Genomic DNA, 15,950 nt, shown 5'->3' on the forward strand with positions numbered 1-15,950 from the left:
AGCAAGTTCATTGTATAAACAGACAAGAATCCTTATCAGGATATCTACAGGGAAAGTATGAAGAGAAATGTGCAGCACAACTTGCGGATTTCGATTTCGAAATTAAATACAGACCGGGAAAGCAGAACACCAATGTCGACGCTTTATCAAGATTGTGTATGGATGGTATGGACATTTTGAGTGAATGTATTCATGAGTCTGTTATACTTTCGGAAATTAAGATCGCACAGTCCTCTGCAATTTTATATAATCTACGGGATGTGCCACATGTAGATACCTTTTCTACCTACTCCAATTCCGAACTGATGGACATGCAGTCAAAAGACCCAGTGATCAATAAGTGCAAAGAGTTCATAGACACAAAGACTGTCCCGAAACAAACATTTATTTCGGAAACAAAGTAAAAACGTTCAAGTGTTACTAAGGCAGCTTAACACATGGATGTTATTGATGGTGTTATTCATTGAAAGATCAAATATCCGAAATTGGGTGACCTTACACAGATTCTACTTCCGGATTGTTTAAAGGATTTAGTGTTAGAAAGTCTCCATGATCATAATGGACACCGGGGAATAAAAAGAACATTCAACATGATTCGACAACGGTGTTACTGGCCGCAAATGTCTATATGGACATTAAAATAAAATTGTAAAAAGTGTGAGCGTTGTGCAGTTTCCAAGATTCCGCCACCCAAAGTACATACCGGTATGGGACATCTTTCAGCATCCGAACCACTGGAGTGTATAACAAAAGATATTTCTGTGTTGGAGAAAGCGCAATTATTAGAAAACGTGTTAGTGATCACGGACGTGTTTTAACACGAGACCATATCAGACAGCGCAGATGGTAACAAAGTGTTAGTGAATGAGCTTGTCTTTAAATCTGGTGTTTTTAAGCGAATTCATTCGGACCAAGGAAAGTGTTTTGAAGCGAGCAACATCTGTGAATTCTCTACCGTGTGAAGATGACGAGGACAACAGCTTACCACCCGCAAGGAAAGGACAACATGAGCGACTCAACAGATCTCTTCACGATCTCCTTCATTATCTACCCCCAGAGAGGAAGCGGAAGTGGCCGGGATACATCAGCGACCTCGTCTTTTCGTACAACATGACGCCTCATGCATCAACTAGCTATAGGTATTCGCCATATTTCCTTATGTACGGACGTGATCCATACCTGCCGATAGATTTTTTGTTAGAAAGAAACCCTTCCATCCCTAACGACTCAGCTACGACTGGTGGATCAAATTATATTCCGAAAAGTTAAAGTTCGCTTGCGACAGGGCCAAGGCAGAGATCCAAGATGACATGAAGCGGGTCGAGGCGAGAAGGAATTGCAGGTCGGAGATCGTTTGTATGTTCGTAACTGGGATAAAAGGACGCGACTTCAAGTTACGGGACAAGTGGGGATCGAAAGTACATGTCATTGTTGGAAAACCGTATCCACCCGTATACAGTGACCAGCAAAAAAAGAAAAGAAAAAAAGAAAGAAGGTTCATCTTTAGTGAAAAACGTCAATAGAATGGAGTTGTAACCGATTTTCGAGTGAGTGTGATACTGTGTAATTGATACTGAACTTTACTTTTCAACATGATTGTGTTTCCATATGTATTTATTATTTTTAAATGTGATGTTTCTATAATATGAGGATTAACAATTTTCCAGAAGAGTATGTGATAGTATGAATATCAATTTATACATGTATTTATTCGTAGTTCCATCGCCAAACGCTCGGCATCAGGTGTGAATGTCACGAGTCCTCGGAGATGACCTTAAAAACGGATGACCCATGTCACAGTAGGTGTGGCACACTAAAGAACCCTCACTGCTCAATGGCCATAAGCGCCGAGCATAGGCCTAAATTTGAAGCCCTTCACCGGTCTTGGTGACGTCTCCATATGAGTGAAAAATTCTCGAGCGAGACGTTAAGCAAGATACAATCAATCAATCAATCATTTTTCATTTATCGTTTCATTAAATGTAATCTTAAATATTGATTGACAGAACTTCTGGATTTAGTTGGCTGAGTAAAGTGTTATTCTGTTATTTCATTGGTTCTTTGATTTCATTGGTCATTTCATATTTCTTTATCCAATAATAGTATTTCAGTACAAGTATAAATCTACCACGTTTACCTATGTAGTCAGAGCAAGTAATACGTTTTGATGATTTCCAACCAGCTAAAATCATCCGCATCTTAATGTGTGTTATTTAGCTTATTTCTATATATTTGGTTATATGTTTCATTTCCATATAAAGAGCTGATATACGTAATTATTTTGATTGCAAGTTTTCTACCTTATTGTAATTTTGCAGTCAAAGTTGTAATGATTATATGAGTCTGTAAGATCTTAATTCAAATTATTTACAGAACACATGTACATTTTTCCATAAAATATAATCTTCTGCTAAAACGTTTACTTTGTACAATTTTTATATTTCGATTATGTTTTTACTTCTGCCTTCCTGCTCAGTTACATTATTAAATAATCCGAAGAGACTGTATCAAGTGCTTTTTAAAAATCTATGAGAAGGATTATGACAGGAATGCTTTTAACCCGTGTGTAATTCATTATATTATCTGAAATATTTCTTCCTGATATAATTAATCCTGTTTGGTCTCCACTGATTAATTTGCGAAGAACCGACTTGATTTTACTTGCAGTACATCCAGACCCTATCCTATCAACCTTATTGAGTAATGCAATAGGACGCCAATTCTTTACACATTGTTTTGGTTGGTCTGGTTTTGGTAAAATCCCTTGCTTTGTGTATTTGCCAATTCTCCCCTTTTAAAACCAGAATTAAATGCCCTAGTCACCCGGGTATATAAATTCCAAATTCTTTCCAAAAAAAATAAATAATAATAAATGAAAAATTCAGTAGTGAAGCCATCACTTCTGGACTAGTATTATTTTTCATCTTTTAATAGTATTTGTTGCGTCTTGATAAGTTATCTCCCCCTATAGATTTATATACCGTTTTCCTTTTTTACTCGCTGAACTATTCTGTTTTTAAGATTTCTTTTCTCTAAATTGCAGAAAAATTCTGTAGGTTTTTCTCCCTTCTCTAGCCATTTTGATTTTTGATCTGATTATTGCTCCTTTTAGATTATTTCCTAAACACTTCTAATTGCTTCCAAACTAATGTCAGACTCTTCTGCCAATTCCTCATTCTCTTCCAGGTCTTTTATTAAAGCACCCAATTCTTTTTCTCTATGACTTTTACATTTTTGTATATAAGCTGAATGTGATATAGATTTCCATCAACAAAACCTAGAAACAACCGGTTGGTTGGTTGTATATTGTTTAACGTCCCGCTCGAGAATCTTTAACTCATATGGAGACGTCACCATGGCTGGTGAGAACTGCAAAATCTAGGCCTATGTTCGGCGCGTATGGCCTTTGAGCAGAGAAGGATCTTTATCGTGCCACACCTGATGTGACTATGAACTGCTGTGAAGGAGAAACTTCAAACGTCTTTTGTCACAACATATGCCAGAAGTGTTGTAAATCAAATGTGGATTCTAAAATATTCCAAAGAACTTTTAGTAAATTTGAAATCACAAAACTTTTCTCAAATAAACAACATCAAAACGTACGACTTTTCAACACTTTACACGACCATTCCTCACGACAATTAAAGACTAAACTTTTTGACATCACAGACAGTTGTTTCTTCAACAAAAGTGGAAAAAGGAAATATTCATATCTACCGGTAGTGAACAGTCATTAAAAAAATACTTTGTGAAAACTACTCTGATTCTACGTACAAGTACTATGACGTTGAAATTAAGGAGTTCCTCATTGACAATATCTTCGTAGTCATTTATTTGAACGACTTGTTATCATTTTTAGAAACAAACGATTTTGACGGCTTACAACATATTTCCAAAATGTTCTAATATAACGAATTGCACAACTATCAAAAACTATAAATTCTTTTATATGTTGATGACACTATGGTGTTTGCCGAATCAACTGAAAAGTTGCAGAACGCTCTAAATTGCTTTGAGCATTATTGTGACCTCTGAAAATTGAAAGTCAATGCAGATAGAATCAAAATTATGATGTTTGGCAAGACATACAAATAAGAGTTACCTTTCCTTCATTTATAGAAGTTGTAGACGGTTTTAAATAGTTACAAACTCCGGAAGTTTAAAATTAATATAAAAGAAAGATTTGATATTTAAAGCTACAGGAGCAATGTTTAACGTCATCGCAAGATGTAAAAGAACGCAGCTTATCTATTGATTGTCAGTTAGACTAATTCAACAAAAGGATACAACCAACATCATTATACGGATGCGAGATATGGGGTTTCACAAAAAAAACAAAACAAAAAAAAACAAACAAAAAAACAACAAACAAACAAAACAACAACAACAACAAAAAAAAAAACCAACAAAAAACAAACAAACATATCTATTGAAAAAATTTATTTAAAAATAGATAATGAGTTTGAGTACGAAGACAACAAATGAAATGATAAATGGAGAATGTGAGAGATACTCTTTTATTAGTGATAAGAATGATAGTGTTTGGGGCGAAACTTCATTTCTCGAGTAACACTGATATATTATCTGTTAAAATATATCATTTGGTTGATAAAGAAGACTTTCGATGATTAAAATGTATCAAAAATATATATATGATTGCGGACTCTCATATTTCTGGACAACCGAATATCTCTTTAATCCATTTTGGCTAAAACAGGATGTTAAAAGAATATTAATACACTAATTCATTCAAGAGTGGAGGAGTAATATTTATCTCTCTCCAATTTAAATTACAGACTCTTCTAAGATTCTCGGATATTCGAGAATTATCTCACTATTTTACCTTGAAAATACGCACTAATTTTATGTAAATTTTAAACTATCCATTGAGTGTGGAAGATAGAATAATACTCCAAGAAAATGACGTTTCTGTTATTTATGTAATCAAAACAAAGTAGGAGACGAATATCATTACATTTTTGAATGTACACAACATAACAATTTCCAGAATATCTTTATTGTCTGAAAATTTAACAAAGAACCGAAGTATTAAAAATATCCACAATTTTTTATATCACCAAATCTTGCACTGCTTTAAACTTTATGTAAATTTCTACTTGTTGTAAAGAAAAAAGTGGACCGTATGTACCGTAGCTTTAATAATCTCATTAGATTAAAACTTGGGTCTAAAGGTAATGTTCATTTGTTAAATTAATCATTCATGTACATGTTGTATTAACAGTATTCTGTATTTTCCAACCTCCTTTCTGTAATGTATGACTGCACATTAATGAGAAAAAAGCATTGATTGATTGATTGAAACCCCCAATGTGAAATGCGATTCTGGACTTGCACCGAAGAAGTTAGGAGAGATGTTCCATGAAGTCAGTCCTGGCAAGATACAGTTACATGTACGTGATTGACTGTAGACATACTTGCATTATCTATATGAGATACAGTTACCTGATTGACTGTAGACATACTGACATTCTCTAAATGAGATACAGTTACTTACATGACTGTAGACATACTGACATTCTCTAGATGAGATACAGTTATCTGATTGACTGTACACATACTGGCATTATCTATATGAGATACAGTTACCTACATGACTGTAGACATACTGACATTCACTATATGAGATACAGTTATCTGATTGACTGTACACATACTGGCATTATCTATATGAGATACAGTTACCTACATGACTGTAGACATACTGACATTCACTATATGAGATACAGTTATCTGATTGACTGTAGACATACTGACATTCTCTAGATGAGATACAGTTACCTACATGACTGTAGACATACTGACATTCACTATATGAGATACAGTTACCTACATTACTGTACACATACTGATATTCTCTAGATGAGATACAGTTACCTACATGACTGTAGACATACTGACACTCTCTGTATGAGATACAGTTACCTATATGACTGTAGACATACTGACATTCTCTATATGAGATACAGTTACCTACATGACTGTATACAAACTGACACTCTCTATATGAGATACAGTTATCTGATTGACTTTAGACATACTGACACTCTCTGTATGAGATACAGTTACCTACATGACTGTAGACATACTGATATTCTCTATATGAGATACAGTTATCTGATTAACTGTAGACATACTGACATTCTCTATATGAGATACAGTTACCTACATGACTGTAGACATACTGACACTCTCTGTATGAGATACAGTTACCTACATGACTGTAGACATACTGACATTCTCTAGATGAGATACAGTTACCTACATGACTGTAGACAAACTGACACTCTCTATATGAGATACAGTTATCTGATTGACTTTAGAAATACTGACACTCTCTGTATGAGATACAGTTACCTACATGACTGTAGACATACTGATATTCTCTAGATGAGATACAGTTACCTGATTGACTGTAGACATACTGCTATTCTCTAGATGAGATACAGTTACCTGATTGACTGTAGACATACTGACATTCTCTAGATGAGATACAGTTACCTACATGACTGTAGACATACTGACATTCACTATATGAGATACAGTTATCTGATTGACTGTAGACATACTGACATTCTCTAGATGAGATACAGTTACCTACATGACTGTAGACAAACTGACACTCTCTATATGATATACAGTTATCTGATTGACTGTACACATACTGACACTCTCTGTATGAGATACAGTTACCTACATGACTGTAGACATACTGATATTCTCTATATGAGATACAGTTATCTGATTAACTGTAGACATACTGACATTCTCTATATGAGATACAGTTACCTACATGACTGTAGACATACTGACATTCTCTAGATGAGATACAGTTACTTACATGACTGTAGACATACTGCTATTCTCTAGATGAGATACCGTTACCTGATTGACTGTAGACATACTGACACTCTCTATATGAGATACAGTTATCTGATTGACTGTAGACATACTGACATTCTCTAGATGAGATACAGTTACCTGATTGACTGTAGACATACTGCTATTCTCTATTTGAGATACAGTTATCTGATTGACTGTACACATACTGACACTCTCTATATGAGGTACAGTTATCTGATTGACTGTAGACATACTGACACTCTCTATATGAGATACAGTTACATGATTGACTGTAGACATACTGACATTCTCTATATGAGATACAGTTACCCGATTGACTGTAGACATCTGACACTCTCTATATGAGATACAGTTACCTACATGACTGTAGACATACTGATACTCTCTATATGAGATACAGTTACCTGATTGACTGTAGACATACTGATATTCTCTATATGAGATACAGTTACCTACATAAATGTAGACATACTGACATTCACTATATGAGATACAGTTATCTGATTGACTGTACACCTACTGGCATTATCTATATGAGATACAGTTACTCAATTGACTGTAGACATACTGACATTCTCTATATGAGATACAGTTACCTACATGACTGTAGACATACTGACATTCTCTATATGAGATACAGTTACCTGATTGACTGTAGACATACTGACATTCTCTAGATGAGATACAGTTACCTACATGACTGTAGACATACTGACATTCTCTATATGAGATACAGTTACCCGATTGATTGTAGACATACTGACACTCTCAAGATGAGATACAGTTACCTGATTGACTGTAGACATACTGTTATTCTCTATTTGAGATACAGTTACCTACATGACTGTAGACATACTGACATTCACTATATGAGATACAGTTATCTGATTGACTGTACACATACTGACATTCTCTAGATGAGATACAGTTACCTACATGACTGTAGACATACTGACATTCTCTATATGAGATACAGTTATCCGATTGACTGTAGACATACTGACACTCTCTAGATGAGATACAGTTACCTACATAAATGTAAACATACTGACATTCTCTATATGAGATACAGTTACCTACATGACTGTAGACTTACTGACATTCTCTATATGAGATACAGTTATCTGATTGACTGTAGACATACTGGTATTCTCTAGATGAGATACAGTTACTCGATTGACTGTAGACATACTGACATTCTCTAGATGAGATACAGTTACCTACATGACTGTAGACATACTGATACTCTCTATATGAGATACAGTTACCTGATTGACTGTACACATACTGACACTCTGTATATGAGATACAGTTATCTGATTGACTGTAGACATACTGACATTCTCTATATGAGATACAGTTACCTGATTGACTGTACACATACTGACATTCTCTATATGAGATACAGTTACCTGATTGACTATAGACGGAATGACACTCTGTATATGAGATACAGTTACCTGATTGACTGTAGACATACTGACATTCTCTAGATGAGATATAGTTACCTACATGACTGTAGACATACTGATATTCTCTATATGAGATACAGTTACATGATTGACTGTAGACATACTGACATTCTCTAGATGAGATACAGTTATCTGATTGACTGTACACATACTGGCATTTTCTATATGAGATACAGTTACATGATTGACTGTAGACATACTGACATTCTCTATATGAGATACAGTTACCTGATTGACTGTACACATACTGAGATTCTCCATATGAGATACAGTTACCCGATTGATTGTAAACATACTGACACTCTCTAGATGAGATACAGTTACCTGATTGACTGTAGACATACTGCTATTCTCTATTTGAGATACAGTTACCTACATCACTGTAGACATACTGACATTCTCTATATGAGATAGTTACCTGATTGACTGTAGACATACTGATATTCTCTATATGAGATACAGTTACATGATTGACTGTAGACATACTGATATTCTCTAGATGAGATACAGTTATCTGATTGACTGTACACATACTGGCATTATCTATATGAGATACAGTTACCCGATTGACTGTAGACATACTGACATTCTCTATATGAGATACAGTTACCTACATGACTGTAGACATACTGACATTCTCTAGATGAGATACAGTTACCTGATTGACTGTAGACATACTGCTATTCTCTAGATGAGACACAGTTACCTACATGACTGTAGACATACTGACATTCACTATATGAGATACAGTTACCTGATTGACTGTACACATACTGACATTCTCTATAAGAGATACAATTATCTGATTGACTGTAGACATACTGACATTCTCTAGATGAGATACAGTTATCTGATTGACTGTAGACACACTAACATATTCTATATGAGATACAGTTTCCTGATTGACTGTAGACATATTGACATTCTCTATATGAGATACAGTTACCTGATTGACTGTAGACATACTGACATTCTCTAGATGAGATACAGTTATCTGATTGACTGTAGACACACTAACATATTCTATATGAGATACAGTTTCCTGATTGACTGTAGACATACTGAGATTCTCTATATGAGATACAGTTACCTACATGACTGTAGACATACTGACATTCACTATATGAGATACAGTTACCTACATTACTGTACACATACTGGCATTATCTATATGAGATACAGTTACCCGATTGATTGTAGACATACTGACACTCTCTAGATGAGATACAGTTACCTGATTGACTGTAGACATACTGCTATTCTCTATTTGAGATACAGTTACCTACATGACTGTAGACATACTGATATTCTCTATATAAGATACAGTTATCTGATTGACTGTACACATACTGGCATTATCTATATGAGATACAGTTACTCAATTGACTGTAGACATACTGACAGTCTCTAGATGAGATACAGTTACCTGATTGACTGTACACATACTGACACTCTGTATATGAGATACAGTTATCTGATTGACTGTAGACATACTGACATTCTCTATATGAGATACAGTTATCTGATTGACTGTACACATACTGACATTCTCTATATGAGATACAGTTACCTGATTGACTATAGACGGAATGACACTCTGTATATGAGATACAGTTACCTGATTGACTGTAGACATACTGACATTATCTATATGAGATACAGTTACCTACATCACTGTAGACATACTGACATTCTCTATATGAGATACAGTTATCTGATTGACTGTACACATACTGGCATTATCTATATGAGATACAGTTATCTGATTGACTGTAGACATACTGACATTCTCTAAATGAGATACAGTTACCTACATGACTGTAGACATACTGACATTCACTATATGAGATACAGTTATCTGATTGACTGTACACATACTGGCATTATCTATATGAGATACAGTTACCTGATTGACTGTAGACATACTGACATTCTCTATATGAGATACAGTTACCTGATTGACTGTAGACATACTGGCATTCTCTATATGAGATACAGTTACCTACATGACTGTAGACATACTGACATTCTCTATATGAGATAGTTACCTGATTGACTGTAGACATACTGATATTCTCTATATGAGATACAGTTACCTGATTGACTGTAGACATACTAACATTCTCTGTATGAGCAGTTGACGGAACTGTTGAAAGTCATGTGGGTTTCTATAGAGAACCAGTATGCGAGAGGGACCATGTTCTGGCCTTACTTGTCTTAGCCGTGCTACTTCTCATACAATTATAGATAAATAATTATCTACACATTGTTGTTTATTCAAAAGGTTTGTTAAGAAAGACAAAAGAAAGGTTAATGATATTGGAAGAATATATATATATCACAAAGCCAATAGAGTACACTCGACTAGTTTCTTATTAATTTCATTCCAAGTCTTTTGATATTTTATAGTGAATTTATATTTGGCGACATTTTTAGAATGATTAATACTATGCACTTAATCGCAATAGTCCTCTGAAATGGATTTCCATAGGCCCTTCAGATATTAATCAAGGGACTACATGTATGTGTTCGTTATGTAATTTTTTTTATTATCATATATGATAAGAGACATTACAAAATAATACCAAGCACAAGATTTCTAATTTGCCATGAGCCAAAAATCTGTCTTATCAAAAACTCTTCTTTCATATAGAGAATTCTTGTTGAGAACTCTTTTAAATGTTACAAAAATTCATGACCTTGAACTTGACCATGACATTTGACCTACTTCCCAAAACACTTGATTATTGCATATACACCTGAATACCAATTGTGTAGATTTCCTCAGGTGAAAGTTTCTAGACCAGTTGATTACAGATTACTTTTATCAAGTGACCTTGGTTCATGATCATGATGCACTGTATGGTCATATGTAACCTTTGTCCCAAGTGCTACCTTCAAATGCATTCCTTTAGATATATTTCTAACTTTTTTCAAGATAATGACCTTAGAAAAAATACTTTTCCTTAAAATCACAATAAACAAAGTCCACAAGCAATCTTTGTGCTAAGTGACCTTGCCAAAGATCGATGAATCATATTATTTAAGCAACCTTTCTGATAAAAATTGCCTTCAAATGCCTTTCAATACGCCGGTTTCGAGATACGTCCAAGTTATTTCCCTTTGGAGAACTCTCGTACATAGTGAGACGCGAAATAATTTGTTTACACGCGGGAGTGGGACAAATATGCATCACTGCGTAAGTGAATGTACTCAGCAAGTCTCTCATACACCGTTTGATCACAAACTAAGTAAATGATAAGTATTTAGGGAGTAATTAAATACATAGAATTCTTATCATTTTACTGGTCAAAAGTACCATATCTAATATATTACTTGCAAATATGACATTGTTTATGTTTCCACTTTAGTAAAACATTTCTTTCGACAGTATTTTGTATTTCCCACATTTACATATTTAAAGAGAAGCCTCTTTTAATACATTTCATCATCTTCCTTGTTGACTGTAGGTCCACTCTGTCCCACTTAAGACATTCAAAGTTCCACTAAATGCACCTCCTACGCAGAAGAGTTCGTATCTCAAAACTGGTTTATTACAAAGATCTCAAGTCTGAACTTGGGGTATATGGATTCATTAGGTTTTGAGGGTACTAATTTTTTCCAGAGATTTACAAACCGTAATTAAATACACGATTTATATGATGCTTCAATATATATAATCTATATCCACAAAATTAAAACCAAACAAAACTATAAAATCTATGAAAATTGGCCCATAAAACACAACTACCAGTATGTACTTTTTTAAAAATCCATTTCAATATTGGACGAAGTTTCACCATATTCTCTTAAACAAGAAAACCCACACAATTAGCCAATGAATATTCAAACTTTTATTTCATGATTTTATTTCAACATATCCACAAAAAAGGTCAGATATAACAATTCAATTGTAGTCTTAACAAAAAAAACCCACAAATTGTCCATCAACAGACGTGTTCCTACACTGGAAAGGTAATAATAAATTTCAGCACAAAAAACTTTGTTTCTTTTTAAAAAACAGTTTCTTGTTTTTCAAACATTACCTACGTGTTGATTGTACTTCATTTCAAAATCATAACAGCAATAAGCAGTAAAGGAACAAAAGACTGTATATAAAATATTTACAGGCATTCTAATGCAGTCCATCTGAAGCATGTGATAATTCATTAACTGAGGTAGAATTTGGACAATTCAATCTCATTGTCTGGTCTAAATCACATTCATTCCATCATTCAATCATTCTCTGCACACATTTTGTAACATGTTCTTCACAAGTTTCCATTTCAAGACAAATACTAGTAAATCGATAAATCAATGTTCAATCTTCTCCTAACCAGTAAAATTATTTTTGTCCTTAAGATTTTGAATATGAAAGAGGGAGGGGGGGGGGGTTATCAATTGCTGTAGAAATACAGTAAATCATGCTTAATAGGAACACGCTTAAAAAGAATTCATGCTTATTGCTAAGTGATATTGATTCCCCATTGAGAGAAAAATAACAAAAAATTGATTAGATTTGATGAAGTTTGGTTATAAGGCCAATTCAACTTAATTGATAGATTATCATCCCTGCCCGCCCTTCAAAAATCAGCCCGCCCTGAATTTTTTTATTTTGCGAAATTTGCGATTTTCGGGAAATTTTCATGTCCGACTCTGGTATTTACACTGATTAAATTTCTGGGAAAGTAACATAAAAAGCCACATGAAGAAAATAGATATGGTTATCCTAATTTCTTACGGGTGTAAATCTTGAAGAAGTTTGGTATCTTTCTGTGTTTGAAATTAAAGCTTAACCTGGAATTCGTCTTTGAAATAAACATAGATTGATATCCATCTGGCATTAAATGATGCACTTCTGTTGACAAAAACTCGTTGTCATTTCTCAGAAAATAAAAATTAAAAAATAAAGTCCTCCCACCTGCCCCATACTTTTTGGTGACCCTGGATGTTAATCTACTAATTAAGTTAAATTGGCTTAAAAGAAGTGTTTTTCGCTGGCTCTGGAAGTTCACTATAACCGTGTTTTACTGTATATGATTGTAGTAAATAAAAGGAACAGCCTTTCACACAAAGTAACTACTTGATGCATCATTTATTCCTAACCAGACACAGAACCTAGACACAAGAACCAGGTAAGATTAATTTTACCAACTTTACGGAGGAATATAAAAAAAATCAGTTTAACACAAGCACATTTCATATCTTCCATTCATCTTCAGACATTCAATGTGTTTTCACAGATAAAAATGTGTATATCCCTATAAAACAGAATCTGATTGTTCATAATATTCAACAATAAATAACTAAAAAAAAAAAAAAAAAAAAGGGCTTCATATATTTCAAACCCTATAGCCATTTTTTCTGAAATACTTCAAAAACATAATACATATAAGCTAATTATATAATTTACTGAAATAATCACTTGCAAATGATATCAAAACTAAAGTTAATATCCATAATATCATCGAATGAAAGTGTCGCAAAGTTATGAACAATGTGATGAAACGAGCATACTATTCTATATTCAAGCTGATGAAAATTGTACTTCATGAGGGACAACAGGTACATATGAACAATAAACTATTTGCATGAGACTGAGTATTTCGACAATCATTTACATCAAGGATAAGAAAAATTATTTATCACATTAAAATGATTAGGTACATTATCAAACTGGCCAGGTTTTTCCCCGACTCTGAGCATTAAGAAAAAGCTACACATTTAACAGGAAAAATGAGTTCTCTTACAGTGAAAAGATAACGAATCATTTGAAATATTTTAAAAAGTAAACTCTAGAAGATTAACAAATAATGGATTCCATTGATATTTGTTAATTATATCCATCATGCTTCATAGTAATGATGATAATGATGATGATGGTGATGTTCATGAATGTGATGATGTTCATGCTTCTGAACCACTATTTTGTCCCCATCAACATCACACGAATGTTCCCGTTCAATCCACTCTGCTACTTGCTGCATGGCAAGGTCATGATCTTTGTCTCTATGACGATGGCGCCTATGATAATGGGACACTGAATCAGGGACATGCACAGGCAAGCTCACAGGTCGAAATCGTCCATGTTTGTGCGGTGACCCTTTGTGATGCCCTTTGGGTGACTTTGTCTCCATTTCCTGTGGATCAAATGACCTTGACCTCAAATGTTCAGTCTTGGCACTGTCCAAATGCTGTTGTTTGATTCTCTGTGATGCGCGTTGAATGTTATCACATTTCTTCGTGTCCTGGCTTTTAGATCGGGAGTGAACTAAATTGTCTCCCATTCTTGTTGATTGTCCCATGCTGTTGTTCAGGTTGTGTGTGGACTGAGTTTTGGCATTATGCTCAATCCCAGCTAAGTCGAGGTAGTAGTTTCTTCTGTCTTGAGATTCTTTTGCACTATTCTCTTGATTATTGTTACTAGTGGTATTGTTGCTGGCTTGATTGTTACAAGTCATCAGATTGAAACAGTGCCCTCGATGGCGCCGCTTGTGGTGGGAGTGGTCATGTGTCGTGACTCCTCGACAATCACTGTGATGCCGTCTGCAACAAAATTGAAAGTGTGGTTGGATCAAGAACAATTAGATTTGCAAATGAAATTGATCTGATTAAGATGGAAATGGACAAAATAATAAACAATCATGCCCAACTACTACTAGCAAGTTTTACTCCATTCAATACTGTTTAAAATCACAGTTTTATGATTCAATACAATATCTAAATCAGAATTCATGATTTGATATCAAATTCAAATCCCATGGTTTCATGATTCCATATCAAATCTAAATCAGTTTCATGATCTAGTATTAAATTTTAATCAAACATTTTCATGATCCGATATCGATTTAAAATCACAGTTTCACAATTACATACTAAAGTTAAAAGTTTCATGATTCAAAAATCAAATTTAAATCACATGGTTTTATTACTCATTATCAACATTCAATCACAAAGTTTCATAATCTGATATAAAATCAAAGTTAAGAACAAACAATTTTTAATTAAATATAACCTATTCTTGTTATCTTTCTGAAATTGTCACATGAAAAGCAACACAAAGACAAGTTTTCTGAACATCAGCAGTAAAATGAAGAGTCCTGCTCTGTAATATCTTTTCCTTTGAAATGTCAGTATCTTGAAAGAAGTCTTTTATACATTAAATTATTGTCTCTACTAGATGATAATTCTTTCATCAATCTATGGTTTCCTTTGAAGCCAAAGAGAAACAGTATGATATACCAGGATAGACAGAACTAAAGTAAGTACTAAGGATGCTTTGCTTGTGATTTTTTCTTTGCTCTGAGAGATCTTTCAAATTCCTAATTTATCTCTCTTTGAGATCCCTATTTTTTGTCTTTGAATAAGTCATATGACAAATCTCCAATGCATCATAATCAATTTACACAAAGCCTAACACTATCTTTGAAGCCGACTAATAGCCACATAAGATTCTTTAAAAGGATGTCATTGTGAAAAATGACTCTACTTTTGAGGGCTTTTTTCTCTCTTAATGAATAAAGGTAGAATAAAAGCACATATCAGTCTAGTGGACCTTTGATTTGTCTTTGAAGCTCCAAAATTATTCTCTTTCAT

At 34.1% G+C, this 15,950-nt stretch overlaps 1 protein-coding gene across 7 annotated transcripts in view; it reads right to left on the minus strand.

Annotated features, from left to right (window-relative positions):
* Positions 1 to 12,193: 12,193 nt before the first annotated feature.
* The window catches only part of LOC125651201 (protein naked cuticle homolog 2-like), a 35,544-nt gene continuing 31,787 nt past the window's right edge, over positions 12,194 to 15,950 (minus strand). For all 7 annotated transcript variants that reach the window (XM_048879791.2, XM_048879797.2, XM_048879781.2 and 4 more), the window contains one exon: positions 12,194 to 14,900. In XM_048879791.2, the coding sequence (XP_048735748.2) occupies positions 14,201 to 14,900 (700 nt within the window). In that variant the 3' untranslated portion in view covers positions 12,194 to 14,200. The remainder of the gene's footprint in view (positions 14,901 to 15,950) is intronic.

The sequence above is a fragment of the Ostrea edulis genome, chromosome 1 (assembly GCF_947568905.1).
Source record: "Ostrea edulis chromosome 1, xbOstEdul1.1, whole genome shotgun sequence".
Taxonomy (NCBI): domain Eukaryota; kingdom Metazoa; phylum Mollusca; class Bivalvia; order Ostreida; family Ostreidae; genus Ostrea; species Ostrea edulis.